Here is a 15,986-nt window from a genome sequence, read left to right on the forward strand (position 1 = left end):
TAGAACAAAGATAAGCAATCTCCGCTTGAACATAACCTCATATTATCTTGAATGCTTCAGGGCTGGCTCATACATAGTAGTAAGTACTCATCAAACAAGCTGACCTCAGGCTTCTTCACTACTGAGAATGTTAGCCTTTCAAATTTCTGTCACAATGTCTTGGATCAAGGATATGAACGCGATGTTTGATCAAAAGCTTCAACTTCAAAAAGAACTAATGTCATTCAGGATTAAGTTTGAAATATATTCAATTTTTGGCAGAGTTTATGGCCTTTAAATAGATGAAAATCATATTGTTGGTACAACTTGACTGTAAAGAAATCTTATAACTCGAGATATATTTTCGATCACATAAAATCAGGTAATCCAGTTCCTACAAGCCCCATATTATTGTGGCCTGCCATACTTGTCTTCTGCATCAAGTTCGAATGTAATCGATTAAGATCCGTGTTCCATTTTTCTAGAGCTGCATATCGTTTTTGATCAAGTGCAGGTCTGTGAAAGGTACAAAAGAATATCAGTGTTTGGCTTCAGACCTTTCCTATGATTGGGTTAGGCTCACTTTGAATGTAAAGTTAGTATACCACGTGGTTGATCAAGTTTGCCTTCGATTTTATTATCCAAGATCAAAAGTACAAGCATATCTTCAACCTCGGCGTCCGTGATTCTCAATTGCTAGAAAAAAAATGCGAACATCGGAATCTGTAGGTCAGCATAGTCAGTGCTATAGAGCCATTGATATGGCAACTCACTTTGGCCAAGTATGATACCTCGATTCGAGTATAGGACTTTAACATGGTCAAAATCCACTGAGTTCTCAGTGAGACGAGAACATCTTGTATATACATGGCAATGAATGGGTCGTCCATGATCGTCGCTTTGTTAGCTGTGGAGATGTCACCAGAAATTAAACATGATCAACACCTGCGTTGATGAAGCAGCTGGCAGTAGCGTTAAAGGAAATGACTTACTTTTAAGTATCTTTTCAGCTTCATGGACATCTCTGACTTGGTAGGCGGAAACCAGATTAGTCATCGCTACGATTTGAGGGTCTTGCTTATACCTATTAAAACACCCATTGTACGAAAATGACCATATATGAACACCGATTCCAAGAGTAAGGGATGGAATTGGTTTTACTAACGGTTTGGTTTCTTGTGAGTCAAACGGATCAATCTCGCTATCCATCAACATATGAGCCAAAACCAAGTATTTCAACGAAGATATCCGTTGAGGTGATCCTGCCTCATCATAGTTCTTGAACGCTTCGAAAAAATCGATCTGAGCCTTTGCCCATTCCTCTTAAAAGCCAAATCCACATGAGTACAAAAGTAACACGTAACGAACTGGCAGGCTGAAGCTTCGAATTGTACTCACTTTCTGACATATGCATTTTGCCTCCACATTCTCGGATGATACCCATGATCCTAGGATGAGGAATAGTAGATTTGACGTTCAAAGTTTGATCGTATATTTTCTGATATCAAAGAAACATAGCCATCAAAACCTGATGAGAAACTTCACATTCACGAGTGAAGCCTTACTCGAAGTTTTTTGCTCTCTTTGCGATCTGTGTACATTTGAATTTCAATCGCTAGAACTTCTAACAAAAGCGTACCGATCGAGTTATCAGATTCGATTGATTCCTTTCGCTGCTGTGAACCCTCTGCATTCGATGAAGCGGTCGGCCCATCGATCGCAGCATGCAATTTGGTGATGACCTACGGACGTGAATCATAATCGAAGGTCACAATATGTTATCGCGCGTCAAAAGCTGAAGTGTGCATAACTCCTGATGGGAACTGTATGGAAGTGATTTCAATAGACAGATTCGCGGCAAACCTGTTCTAGTCCAGCATACTCTTTCCGGTCAAGCCATATTTTGGCCAACTTGAGATCCGTCTTCACGCTGAGTCGCTAAATAAGATTATTTCATTTCAGTATCACATAAATGTTCATTATCGATCAAGATTGAAAAACTGACCTCATTTTTTGATTCATCCAAAGCCTTCTGAGTGACTTCATACCATTGTTGCATGAGATGTGTGTCCAAGTCCTGTGCTGCACTCACGTAATCCAATATTCCGTTGATAGACTTTTCCGACGCATTTCGAGTGACAGCAGTGCGACAATATCCCAGTAGTTCTGTATAGGTCTTATGAAGAAATGAAAGAAGAGAATCCACTATCAACCCAAGGAAAGAACACATCAAAGAGAACCGGTCACAAAAGGCTCAACTGCTAGTGCTTCCTTATATTTTCCTCGACGAAAGTTCAACTTGGTACTTTGTTTGAGTGCCTTGAAGCCCCATTCTCCCTTAGGATCCTCTGTTTCAACAATACTCCTCCAATCTTCTAAAGCCTTTTCAGGGTTTTCCACTTTATTATTCTTCGCGTGATAATATTTGTTTTCGATATCTGCATCAACATCTTCTTGATCATCATCTTCGTAATCAAAATCATACTCCTAGTTAAACAGACGCGTGAGCGTTCTATAAAAAAATACGCAAGAGTTGGTGGGAAGAACAGACCTCATCCGCGCCTGTTGATCGCAGATAAAAATAATAGTCGGGTCAGAGTCGAGGTTGGACATAGTTTCACTTGTGGGAGAATTTTGACGGACCATCATCCATCACTATATAGTGAAGATCAAAAAGAAACTACCGTCAGTCAACTATCAAAAACGCCAATCTGCGCGAGCCGTAGTGACTCAGGGATTTTTCTGAAAGGCAACACTAACTAAAGTCATCGTCGGACATTTTTTGCGGTCAACTTAGATTGGGCGAAAAAGGCGTTGTGTTTGTTTCGGAATAACCTCCGAATTGTCTTTTGTTGTTGATGATCGCAGTCGATACGTTGGGATATGACGTTGGATAAAAGACTGGTGAGGAGGACAATGGATGAGAGCATTGGCCAACCCGGCCCTGATTTATTCGGAGCAGGTCCGAAGCCGGGCCGGCTGAAGATTCACATCCGCACTGCATGACGTAGCCCCGCGTGGCATGCCCCGAGCACCTGCAATGCCTGCCAAAGAAATGACAAGCTTCCCTCCACCATTTGCTCAGCAACAATTATGCAAAACATCACAAGGTAACAACTAGTCCTCATGAGTGGAAAAAGATCACCCATTGAACAGTAAAAGAGGTGTAATCAACTCATGAAAGAGTATATGGCCAATGACAACTCCATCTTTCATGTGAGTTGAACCAATTTGTAAATCAACTTGACCACAAATGTACCTTTTCATATGACAAATTTAATGCCTGGTGTTCAATTTTCAATCAGGTAATATTGAAAACTGATTTTCCCAATGATTTTACATGAAAAATTTAAAAAGATAGAATGAGTTTCTATATCCTTGAAACACTTTTACATCTTATTTGATCTTTTTGACAAGTTGATCTGAGTAAAAAATAACCTCAATTGATCATCAATTGAGGTTATGTAGATGACTTGAGGTTTACACAGGGTGCAAACAAAAGCTATGGCATAATGAGACAAGAATCAAAAATATATTCCACAATAGGAACCATCTCTTTCAATCATTGGAGTTTTTAAAAAATTCTTCAGTCATGTGTTGAAAGCCAAAATGTTCACTCTTCGTCGTCCAAGTAGCCGTAGCTTTGTTTTGATAACTTGATCCGTCATATTTTAGAGCCAAGGATAGTGGAAACTTACAATCATCATTGTGCACAGGTACCCATCCTACTAACCTCCGCAGAATACATACAACCTTCAAAGCTTTTACCAACGAGCTCTTTGGCTCTCTGGATTGATAGAGTCAACGGATGCCAAGACATTCCGCAGACACGCAGGGACCAGCTTCTTTCGAATAAAAAGGACTGGCCCGGAACGGCAAGGAATCTGCAATAGTCTATAGATGATTTGCGCGCCAAGGATTCGTCACAAGTGATCCAAGATCCCACATTCTCTGTTAAACGCAGTTTAAGATGTCATACACGTATAGTCAAGGTGTAAGTGTTTAGAGTGTGTGGAATTTTATCTTTTATCATCTTGGCTAGCTGACTACTACAACTTGAAGGAAATATACCACACCCTCCTAGCTTTGATTGATGTTTATTGACAAGAACTTGTTTCTCCTCTGTCCAGATGCCAATTTGTGCTATATTTGCTTTGAAACCGTCTTAGATGGCTTCTGGGGTCCTCTCAATGTATGAGATAGCTGTGTTTTATATTACATAGATCAGTTTGCGTGGTGGAGAGTAGTAAATTAGTGAAAAAGAGTCGAGAAGTCAGACTAACCTTCGCTGACGGTGGTGATTTTATCAGCCTCTTCATCTGGAATCTCGATTGAGAATTCCTATAAGGTCAATTTTCATATTTTCATAAATTGAGTCAACATGAAGCCTTTGTCATCCTCTTTCTTGACAAATTGATATCGCGTACCTCTTCAATTGCCATCACTACTTCTACTGCGTCTAGGGAATCAAGTCCAAGATCGGAAGTGAAAGAGGCCGTAGGAGTAATCTAAAAAAACTGATCGATCAGATATCCAAAAGCGTTCTTAAATAATAAATGTGAGGTTTACTGACTTTAGCTGGATCACATTTTTCAAAAGTTCCAAGTACTTCTAAAACCCTACGTTGGATATCTTCTTTACCAATCGAACTAGAACTACCAAATCTAATTTGTTGTTGTGAAAAAGTTGAAGATCTAGTGATTGAACTTCGGATCAAAACGGAAGGTTTATAGGTAGAATAAGATGTGATTCTTGGTACTGAAACTTGTTTGAAGATAGAAAGTGAAGTTGAACGTAAAGTTCTTGAGGTGATTGTTCTGATTGACATCTTGTTGAGAATGAGTTGAGTTTGATTGGATCGATTGTCTTTTTATTGTTTGGTTGGCTCAGGCTCAGGTGTTCTTCTGGATGAAGCCGATTGGTTGTGAAAGTGTCAAATTCGATAAAAGCATATCTATCTTGCTATAAGGCTACCCGATACATACTCATCCATTTCAACTTTGTGTGAATTTTGACGTTGAATATTTGACCGCTACAGTGCTATCTTCTATTTCATCATCATCCTTACTTCGTCTTTCAGTCACCTATACGAATTCATTCAAGATGAGGTTAGCCAAATTAAACCGATCAATGTCACATCGTAATGCAATGTTTCGAAATATGGTCTCATCTCTGATCGAGCACGAGCAAATCAAAACAACACTTCCTAAAGCAAAAGCTATCTCTAGGCTAGCAGAAAGAGTTATCACTTGGACTAAAGCTGGTACCGAAAACATTTTTTATCAACGAAAAGCTGAATCTTATTTAATGGTCAGTTTTGCTTTTCATACACGGTTTAATATCCAGATTGCATGACTGATATTTGATTTGCTTTCGATTTTCTGGCTTTATAGAATTGGACTAGACTTAGAGGTCACTTATTTCAAACATTGGCAAAACGATATGAGGATCGGGTTGGAGGTTATACCCGTATACATCGGTTAGGTCATCGCGCAGATGATCATGCACCATTGGCGATCATCGAGATGGTCGATAATGCACGGGATTTAAAACGTGATCAAGTGATTCGAACAGCTGCACGGGAGTTAGCGACCCTAGAACTTTCACATCGAGGATCAAAAGTACCTCGTCAAATCTGGCGTAATGTAGTGTGCGAAAGTGAAGAAGAAGCCAAGAAAGTGATTGAAGAAGTCAAAACCCTCATAGCACCTTTAACCAACAAAAACTTGGAAAAGGTGCTTAGTGAACGATATGTAAATGCTTATCAATATTGTCAACCGATTCAAATCCCAACAAAAGAAGAAGCTCAAGATGAGATCTTACGCACAAAACAATTAAAGCGAGAAGTCTTTTTGGCCAAATCAAGCTCGCCATCTCTCTCATCTGATTCATTACCAATTCAATCATCATCAAAACCTACTTCAACTTCTCTTACTCGATCAACCAAGACGAAACCATCCCTGACTCGATCTCTCGGTCTTCCGAAACCAATCGGGGCATACACGGATTTCTTGTATAGCCTCCGACTGCATTTTCATCGTAATTTGACGACTTTGGATCCTTCAAAGCTTGGTCGACAGTCCCGAAATAAGGCTTTGAATTTGAAAGGGAATAGAGCATTGATTGAGGATAAGGATCCACGAGACCCCTCACTTGCATCTTTGTAATACACTTTTTATTGGGGTACGAAATACCATCTGATATACCACTGCGGCGTTCTGATACTGAATATGAGAGTATTCTGGGATATATCCCTTCAAAATTTGAGACGTTGCTACTCGTGACTTTCGACCAGGTGTGATTTCATCAGTTGACTCATGGGTTCGCTCTCTAATAGCCATACTACCATTGATGGAAACTTGAATAATGCTTGTCTGAAAGATTCGAACGTCAGTAAGAAAAAAAATGTCCATGAGTGAAAACAACTTCAAAAGATTGGTAATGGTTTTCAACTGCGACGTTTTCTATTGTTCACACATTGTGGATGCCTTCTTGACGCCATCTGATTCTGGGTCAAGATGATAGTGAGAGATGACGTCTCTTGACCGGCAAGTGTCAGCAGGTTGTTCTGTACATCCCCTGCTGAGGTAAACAACAAAACTGGGTTTGAAGACCTTGAAGAGCTGATGAGTCATCAAAACTTATGTAGCATATAAACAGCTTCATGTGGCAGGACTATCCGAGTCCGACGGGACCACATCTTTATTGGTTCCTCTCATCAGATTCTCATAGCGCCTCACACCGCGGGAATCACCTTGTTTGAAACCCAATTGAGTGGAATTTTGGTGTCCGGGTTCAAAATTTCCTCAAATTGTGAATCTTGTTCACAAATCATTAGCATTATGTTTGCCAATTTCCCTTGACTACCCTACAATACATACACATACACAGCACTTTCAAAACCTGTGATTCCAACTGTTTGACTACATATCTCACCGCTTATCATGTTCCCGCTGAACTGCTTTTTTTTGGTTGATTGAGGCTTGACAAATGAGGATGAAGGTGAGGAATGGTGGAAGGGGATGTTGCTGTATGATGTGACTGTGCATACACGGGGCCAGCCGAGTACAGAGTACAGCCCAAGGGGAATTGGCAAACATAATGCAAACGTGTTGTGAACAAGATTCACGATTGGAGGAAATTTTGAACCTGGACACCAAAATTAAGCTCAATTGGGTTTCTAACAAGTTGAATCCCGCAGTGTCAGCCTCAGCCTGAGCTATAGGGTTAGCCCAGTGACTCCGGACTCGGCTTGATATAGTCAAAGCCTCGTCATTGAGAGCTGAACGTTTGCTAGATTTGCTCGATACTTGATATGGTCATGAAGTCCTTTGATATCAAGAGACACAATCTTGCTATATAGTAGCCGGTCGATCGGCAATCCGAAGAACGACTGACCACCAAATCCACTCGCTCCCGGCTTCCAGTGCTTCTCTCTATTTTCTAGGGCAGCTCAGTTTGAGTTCTCTTAATATTACCAACATCGTGGATGTGTGTCAGGACTCAGTGGTTTTTCTGAGAACTCCACTTCCAGAATTATGTGAGCATCAGCAGAGTTGTGATTCCCAATTCCTGCCCGCCACCAGGACGGATCACAATTTGTAAATTTCCTGTGCAGTCAACGCAGCATGCCTCATCTGGTCACAAGCGTCCATTTACCAATTCCCAAAAAGAACGCGAGATATTCAGTCATTGGTAATGCCCTTGTTGACTGAGGTTGTGCGGAATCAAGGCGCTCTCCAAGGTGGGCACGACACAGGTGAGGGTCGTAAGGAACCTTTGGCCCTTTTCAGACAATCCACCAACAGTGTTGCAAAGATGGAAACGAGTGAAAAAGTGGCCTACTTACCTGCCCTAATTGTTCACAATCATATGATATGATATGATGTTGATGAGCTGCAATGACAAGATTCGAACAATAGGAAGAGTTGGATGGGAAGCTTAGTTAATTTTAGGGCAGGATATTGGTCATGAAGTGTGGAAATGTCAATATCCTTTGGTACACTGTCAAATGTATTGGAACGTACCAGAAACTGTGGATGGCTGCGGCTTCTTCTTGTGGAAGGATGCATTGGTACATGCTTCCGGCCCGCGGGCGGGAATCAGCTTGCACATTAGGGCCAATGTTCACAGAATTATATCATCTTTCCCAATACTGTAATGACTTACATCATTACACCTTAAAGTTACATACACATAGACTTAGGACCTAAGATTATTTTCATACTTCTTTCAGAATCATCACACGCAAATCCTGGCTCCTTAGGGAATACTGAGCTGATCTCATAATTCATTATCTTCGGAGATAGGTGAGCATTTTGATTATACATATTTCTCCTTATCTCTTTTATTTCTCTATTACTATCTATTTTATATTCCTCCTTAGGGAATACTGAGCTGATCTCATATTTCAATATCCTTGGAGCTAGAAATAAAGACACATACCTTGGTTCTAGAAATTCGAAGTCCACTACATGGCACCAGATGCTCAGTTCCCTCTGAGAAAGACTATCTCAAAGATTCCTTTGAGTGAGGACACATCAGTCCTTTAGAAATACAAAAGTTGGAGGCAATATTAAGTTGTATTTTACTAATATGTACAATCAATTCCACATGAGCTAATCTTGTTGGGGAATTGGGGACACATTTTTAGGAATACCCCAAACAGGGTCAGGGAGCCTGTACGAGCGTCAGGACGGGGTCCAGGCAGGCCACTACTCGACGGATAGTGGCCGGGACAGGCCGAGTCTACATACACTTGCTTCAGTGTACTCTTACTTTGGCTAGGTATCGCACAAAGAATGCATTCAGTAAAAAACAGAATTCAATCTAGTTGAACTCAAGATGCGCACCGGCCCCGGATATTGAGCGGATATCCGACAGATGCTCTGTCGGATCCAGATGCCGGAAAGGGCTTCAAATTCATCTGGTGGCCGGGTAATTTGTTGGCTTGGGAGTCGGAATGGCCTGAACACGCCGGATACCACATTTTCAAACCGGATTTCGCCGGGATATCCGTCGGAGAATCCCAGTGGCCGGATAAATTGTCGGTTCGGTTGTTGGAATGACCTGAACACGCCAGATACCAGCCGGTGCCCATCTTGAAGTCGAACTCCTGTTAAACTCAACAAAGTCCCCCGTTAGCCCCCGCTTTACCTACACCAGGGGGTAAACCTACGGCAAGAAAACGGTTTTCAAAACCGTTTTCCTGCCGTCACGGATTTGAACTATTTGTGTTGTTTCTGAAACGATTTCAGATGGGACCGCACGAACGCGGTTCCCATCACCGTTTTTGGCGGTACAAGCAAACTCAAGATGTGCTCCGGCCGGTATCCGGCGGCTTCAGGCCATTCCGACGACCGAACCGACGGATATTTTGTTTTATCGGTTTTTTTCCAAAAACCCCTTGTCCGACACTTGAGCCGATACACCGGATATGCCGGATTTCCGCCGGATAGCCGGAGTATCCGGTGTATATCCGGCGTTGTTTTCCCCTCCCCTCATTCCGAATACCGAACCGGCCGGATTACCCGACCACCGCACAATCTTGAAGGCCTTTCCGGCATCCGGATCCGACGGAGCATCCAACGGATATCCGGCCAGAACCCGGTTCCGGGTCTCATCTTGAAAGCAAACCGCCTTGGTGACCCCTAAACACGGTCCCTGGAACGTTCCGAGGGTACGTCGTAGATTTGCCAAAAGAAAATCAGGCAGTGGGACTTGAAAACAAGCTCAAAAACGAGAAAAGGCTTGATCCTGGCGACCGAGCGTTTCACCGCTCACTGCAGGCAAGGTGCTGACGCCACATATGTAGTGTCGCGCGGACGCCTCGGGGCCGGGGCCGAGGCGTCAGCTGCTTACTGATATGACACATACAGCGTCAGCTGTCACATTTTGGCGTCAACGACCTCAACTTTCACCGTACTTGCCCTGACTCACCCTTACTCACCCTTACCACCCTCGTCCCTTTTCATCGCCACGTTCCTTTTCAACTCCACAGTATACTCGGATCGGTTCTGGTACGTTTGACCACCTGGCACAGACATCATACGTAATTGGCATTCTTTCAGGCATGTTCAATCGCTGAACAGGATCAATAATCATACCCAACCTGTTTAGCGACAACAACGGGCTTTATGTCAAGCTAAATTGGTCTTACCCACGATTTGACTAGATCTTGATTTGACCCACGATCTTGTTGTTTAGTAAGTAATTTTTCATCCTTTCTTGTCTTATTCCAATAGCTTGGTACCCCCTGAGTGGATACTCTAATTGTGACATCTTTCCGGTCCGGACCCCCAGGAGGGGTACAAGCTGTTGCAAGAAGCCTAGAAAATTAACTGACAATGCTTAGTTGTGTACAGACAGTATCTATGGAGACAGTCAAGCAGGTAGGATCCTGTGGAAACTTAGATCATTTGGGAGAATGGCTCGGCAGGTGAGATGTTAATTGTTCAGCAAGGCTCTCATGATGTCAAAGATCGGTGTGAGTGATGCACCTTTTGGGCACATCTCTGATCCTTTGTAGATTTCTCAACAGGGCCTCCAAGGAAGATCGAGAGGTAGTGACTTGGCAACTCAGGATTGAATCGTCTGACATGTATAATCTTGTCCCAAAGCAGACACAGGGGCCTATAAGAAGACGGTACTGGTGAGCACTCTTGTCTCTGTCCACTCCTCAATTTTTCTCGTAACAAATCTTCTGACTCAACGTTTGATCATATCTGAATCTCTGATATCATATCGATTACATTATATCTTAATCAAATCATATCTCAGTCGAATCATATCTCAATCTTTGTTTTTCTTCTTTTACACCATGAATAGTGATGATATTCAAAGGCTTATCACGGCTCAACAACAACAACTTGAGGCCCAGAACAGGATGATTGCAGAAATGCAAGCGCAGACTGCTTCACGCGACAAAGCGTATGAAGACTTACTCAAGCAGTTTGGAAATATAGGTGTCTCACCCTCAACCTCATCTGCTTTACCAAAAAAGAAGAAAACTCGTGCTTCCACTGGCTCGATGCCACATCAACCTCCTGTCAGTACTCCATCTACCAGCAAAAAAACACCCACCAGTAAGCCCAAAACAACCACCTTGAAAGCCAAGCCTTCAGCTTCACAACCTTCAGCAACACCAAAAAAAAACCATCTATAAAGGCACCAAAATCAACACCAAAGAGTAAAAAGACTGCTGCAGTTCCCTCACCAAAACCAACACCAAAGCGAAGTCCTCACCAGTTCCCAACTGACCAAATGCCTCCAGGTTTTAAAGACACAAAGGTCAGTGATCTCTTTTGTTTCAATTCAACTGGTCATGTCCTTTTACCTACATCCGACTGTCATGTTCTTCTATCTGCATTCAACTTTCATCACTGACTGTTTGCATTGTAGGAATGTTTCTTTTTATTCATTCGAGTTATGTGGGGTCTCATCTTGGCGGGTGCGGTTCCCAAGGCACCAGACCCAGCTCTTATGGAAGAATTCAACGCACGTCTCTCTAATGTATCAGAAATCGCCGGTGTATTGGACAATCACGCAGCTCAGAGTCTGATTGACGATAAGGAAGTAATCACACTGGCTGAAGCCCGTCATGGTCGCATGAAGGTCGGAAAGGGTATCTTCAACATCAAAGATTTTTTCCTTCTTTTCACTCGAGCAATGCTGGCCAAGCTTGGCATACGAGTTTGGTGCCCTGATCTAGATGCCTCTGAGGACTCGATGTGGAACGAAGCCTGTCGAATCAGTGCCATTTGTATTTTCCGGCAATGGGCGATAGCTGATGCTTTCATCACAATGAACATCAACAAATCCTTTATCAACAATATCTTACTGCTTGAACGAACTTACAATCATTACGTGTTTCATGTGTGTGCCGACAAGTACAAACAAGAGTTGAAGGGGGAGGGAACAAACAAGGTGGCAGATGAGAGAAGAGCTGCACAGACATGTCGCAGACGTGTAAGTTTATGTCTCTTTCACGAACATGTGTTTCATGACTTGCAGATGCTGATGGTGTTTGTATCTTTGTCATAGTTGCGAAAAGCTCGCTTTCTCCACGCAAGGGATAACAACTTCCCCAAATGATACAAAGCAATGCTTTACAAAACCAAAGCCCATAGTGACGATGAATTCAGCCCAAAGTTGATGGCTTATGTGGCCAAGACCCTGGTATACCGATCTGCTAAGGCCAACCAGATGATATGGCAAGTTGACGAGCACATGTGGTGTTCCAAAGAAATCAATGGTACACGGGTTCAATCACGACCACGTTTGCGACCCAAGACCCCAAAGATGTCAACTTTCACCAAACCTCCGAAGAAATTTCCGATTGACTTTTTCAACGCTGACTGGTTCAACAACTCCCTTTTGCTTGCACAGAAACTTCAAGTCGCTGATATTCACAAAGTCATCTTTCTTCCCAATCCAACTCTTTCCCTCCTTGGTACACCTCACCCTGACAAAAAATTGAATGACAAGAAATTTACTGAAAAACATTGGGCTGACGCCACAAAGGACTACTGTATGGATCAACTCATCAATCAAGAAGAAGAAGAAAATTCTGATAGCGACGAGGATGGAGATGACGAGTCGCATGATGGAGATAGCATTGACTTGGATGAGACTGACGGGGAAGATGATGGAGAGGAAGAGGATGAGGATTATGAAGAAGAGGAAGAGGAGGATGAAGATGATGATGATGATGTTGGTAATGATTTTGAAGAAGAGGGAGCACCAGTAGGAAAGGGGAAGGGAAAGGCACCAGCAGGAAGCGGGCCATACTTTGTGGATGATACGGATGTGTATGTGGATGAGGAAGCAGAAGATGAGGGTTGTGCGCTAAGATTGGATGCCTGGCAGAATGCTTGAAGGTGCTATAAGTTGTTTTCTTCTTTTAATATCTCCTTGTTTGTTCTTGTTTTCCTTTTCATCTTACTCTTTGTGGATAGTATATGGTCAATGACATGTGGTGATGATGGATATAATTTAACTGTTGTTATCCCCTTCTTTCTCATTTTTCCGACTTTGTGAATAGTCTACAATTGTTGTCCGTCTCTTTACATCTACTTTGTGAATAGTGTATGGTCATTGTATGTTTTTTTGATGTTCTTGGGTTATGTTTGTGAATACAAGATGGGCAATAAATCAAAGTGTTTGAAGGTTTTACTCATTATAAAGGTTCTTAACCTTGCAAAACTTTATTGAAGCACGGAACAAACATAACAAAAAAATTGTATAACAAAAACATTTGTATAACAGAAAAATTTGTATGACATAAAAATTTGTATGACAAAAAAAATTTTTGTCATACAAAAAACTTAACAAAAAAATTGTATAATGATTTGGCACCCGGACGAGGCACGAGGTAGATTGCCCTGGTCCATGGACTAGCGGGGCCATCAACCACGCGCCTGAGGAACACTTCCTTAGCAGCTGTTCACAGCATGACAGCTCAACCGTCTGTCCTGGTCCTCACAAGAAGGAGTTTTCCTCTGCTTTGGAATGAGGCTGGCGAAGAGAGAGTCATATAGATGCTCTTGGTCATCCAAGAACTGTCCCTCTCCGCATTCCTATTCTCTCTCTTTCCTTCTCGCCTCATTTCCCTTTCCATTTCCTTATCGTCATTCCAGCGTGATTTGGTAAACTAAGTCTATCTGACTGAGTTTTTTGTGTTAGAATTATTGAACGTTGTGGTGATCAATTTATGGGATCAATTAAAAAATTCACAATTACCAGTTTACCAGTTTATTAGCAGGATTCAGCAGGAAAGAAAATTCGAAATGGAGGTTTTTGATCAATTGAAGCTCTTGTAGGCTTATGTATTGGTCATTAGGTCAACATTACATCATTTTATTTCGCATTATATATTAAGATCATTATAGTTTACTTACAAATTTATTACAAAAAGAAAGAAAGAAAAACATAAGAAAAACTCGAAAATAGAGGTATACAGGTTGGAAATGGTTTTTAGGGTAGTAATATTAGGTTTATGGGTTTAGTAGGGTTGGAATACGAAAGAGGAGCATTGTTTTAGTCAGCAACAATTTTAATCTTCAAGGTTGATAAGTAGAAACAGAAGTTATTAGGAAAAAAGCACTTTTTCGAAGTTGGTAAACAAGAGGTACACGTGTAGTTTGGTTGTGTAATAGTGGTAGTGATGGAATTTAAGGTTGCCAAGAGGATTTTCCGGGATTTTTAAGGCTATAGATGATGATTTCATATTACATGAGCAAGAAAAAGATAGTAGTAGCTGTGAAAAGTGAAGAAAATGGGTGAAATTCGTGGAAAATGGAGGTTTTCAGCTAATTACATATGTCAAATGACGTCAGAATAGGTTGGTAGATGGCTCATTCAACGCAGAAAAGTGGATTACATAATGTACAAACTTTAAATCATTAGTAACGGAGGTGTGTGTAAAAAGTTATAAGGCAAATAAAGAATTGGTGTGAATCTCGAATTTACAGTCACAAGTCATATGTAACACTAAAAACCTTAACTTCACAACTCAATATCTTACTCATCACTCATCAGAAATAGGTCATGTAGGTGTCAGAAATGATCAGTAACACGTGGGCTACAAGATGCACTTTAGTAATCAAAAATTGGAGCACATCTGAAAAAATTCGTAATCTCAAAAATTGGTTTTCAGCTAGTTTACAAGGAAAAAATCACCTGTATTCATCATAAGAAGTGCTGTACATCATATTATTGCGTCATTGATCACTTTTAGCTGTGAAAATTACATCATTTATTAGTAACAAAACCATTACATTGCGTCATCATAGGGTTTTTAGGGAATTTTGGGCGGATTTGATTGGTTTTGAGGCTGTTGACCATTGTAAAAGTTCTAGTACATTGTTATATATACTTTGAGAGGGTTTTGGGACTGTTGTTCCCCTTTTTTTTTATCATTTACGCCATTATTATTTTGTTTATCATCATAAACTTATTTTAATAGTACCTGTTCACTTAAATACGCCCTTTATTACAGTTATAAAGAGAAATTTACTTTAGTTTTATAGTCATAAAGACTTATTGGGAATAATATCAATCAGATATTGCTTATTTTTTTTCAGTTATCAATTGGGAATAACACTATAGCAGTGTTGATAGTAATACAAAGTGTGCTTTTGAAGTTAAAATTATGTGTGAAGTTATATTTCTCTGGTGCCTTATCAGTACTCAATACAACAGAGCTCTTTCTGATTGTGTTGTTTTAGAAGAGCAGTCCTTAGACAACTTCTACTAGTCATTTTATTAGTAGATTATCCTCTTCCAGCTCTGTATAACCCTTGTTGGGTTATAAGTTCTACATATTGGTGACTCTGCCCGGGCTTGACAAATTAAAATCAACTTATAATTAAATCAATTTCTCTTTTAATCATTATCAACAAGCAAATTATATTATATTACATCAAGATTCAATAAAAATTATTCACGTGGTTATCAACAGAAGATCTTTAAAATTAAAATTATTCAAATCAATCATAAACATTATCTTTCATTCTCATTTAAAAGTATATCAAAATTAGTTCTTATTTAAAGAATTTATTATATAAAGAAGCTATGTCTTCAGTTATTCAAATGCATAATCAAGATGTGGCGGATGATGGAGATGAGGAATTAGAATTACCACCAACATCTCATTATAAAAGAACTCCACGAATTTCTGGAAGCAGAGTTTATGTTCCAGATGTTTCTACTTCTATTAACATATTACCACCACCACCACCTCCAGGACCTTCCTCTGGATCAACTATTCATGGAAAACAACGTGAAGAACCACCTGCTTCTGAGGATCCAATTCCACCTTCAGCCTTTACTGGATTCAGGGAACAGGAACCATTATTACCCTCTGATCATGAGGAAGACGTGGATTGGCAACAACAATTCTATAATCAACAACAATATTATTTACAAAGAGAAAAAGAAGTGGCAGACATTATTACTAATAATAGAATTAAGGAAGAAGGAGAGAAGAAGGAGAAGGAAAAAGAAGT

The 15,986-nt window shown here is 40.8% G+C and overlaps 4 protein-coding genes across 4 annotated transcripts; 2 read left to right on the top strand and 2 right to left on the bottom strand.

The window, feature by feature from the left end:
* Window positions 1-347: 347 nt before the first annotated feature.
* On the bottom strand, window positions 348-2,758 carry MELLADRAFT_102166 (uncharacterized protein; the record flags this gene model as incomplete). The annotated part of the gene is made up of 13 exons (XM_007405372.1): window positions 348-495; window positions 563-675; window positions 753-886; window positions 972-1,063; window positions 1,145-1,301; window positions 1,378-1,477; window positions 1,545-1,721; window positions 1,843-1,917; window positions 1,985-2,155; window positions 2,239-2,466; window positions 2,531-2,541; window positions 2,623-2,634; window positions 2,740-2,758. The coding sequence occupies 13 exons, from the start codon at window positions 2,756-2,758 to the stop codon at window positions 348-350; spliced, it is 1,437 nt and encodes a 478-aa protein (XP_007405434.1).
* A 1,207-nt stretch (window positions 2,759-3,965) lies between these two features.
* On the bottom strand, window positions 3,966-4,869 carry MELLADRAFT_70741 (uncharacterized protein; the record flags this gene model as incomplete). The annotated part of the gene is made up of 4 exons (XM_007405371.1): window positions 3,966-4,182; window positions 4,263-4,320; window positions 4,407-4,487; window positions 4,553-4,869. The coding sequence occupies 4 exons, from the start codon at window positions 4,805-4,807 to the stop codon at window positions 4,145-4,147; spliced, it is 432 nt and encodes a 143-aa protein (XP_007405433.1).
* Window positions 4,870-5,026: 157 nt separating this feature from the next.
* On the top strand, window positions 5,027-6,258 carry MELLADRAFT_46740 (uncharacterized protein; the record flags this gene model as incomplete). The annotated part of the gene is made up of 2 exons (XM_007404876.1): window positions 5,027-5,289; window positions 5,373-6,258. 2 exons carry the CDS (start codon window positions 5,083-5,085, stop codon window positions 6,144-6,146), a joined length of 981 nt encoding a protein of 326 aa, XP_007404938.1.
* Window positions 6,259-10,798: 4,540 nt separating this feature from the next.
* Window positions 10,799-12,855, top strand: MELLADRAFT_102169 (uncharacterized protein; the record flags this gene model as incomplete). Its single annotated transcript, XM_007404877.1, has 4 exons — window positions 10,799-11,063; window positions 11,252-11,268; window positions 11,380-11,946; window positions 12,130-12,855. 4 exons carry the CDS (start codon window positions 10,799-10,801, stop codon window positions 12,853-12,855), a joined length of 1,575 nt encoding a protein of 524 aa, XP_007404939.1.
* Between the last annotated feature and the right edge of the window lie 3,131 nt (window positions 12,856-15,986).

This window comes from Melampsora larici-populina (genome assembly GCF_000204055.1).
Source record: "Melampsora larici-populina 98AG31 unplaced genomic scaffold MELLAscaffold_3, whole genome shotgun sequence".
NCBI classification, from domain to species: domain Eukaryota; kingdom Fungi; phylum Basidiomycota; class Pucciniomycetes; order Pucciniales; family Melampsoraceae; genus Melampsora; species Melampsora laricis-populina.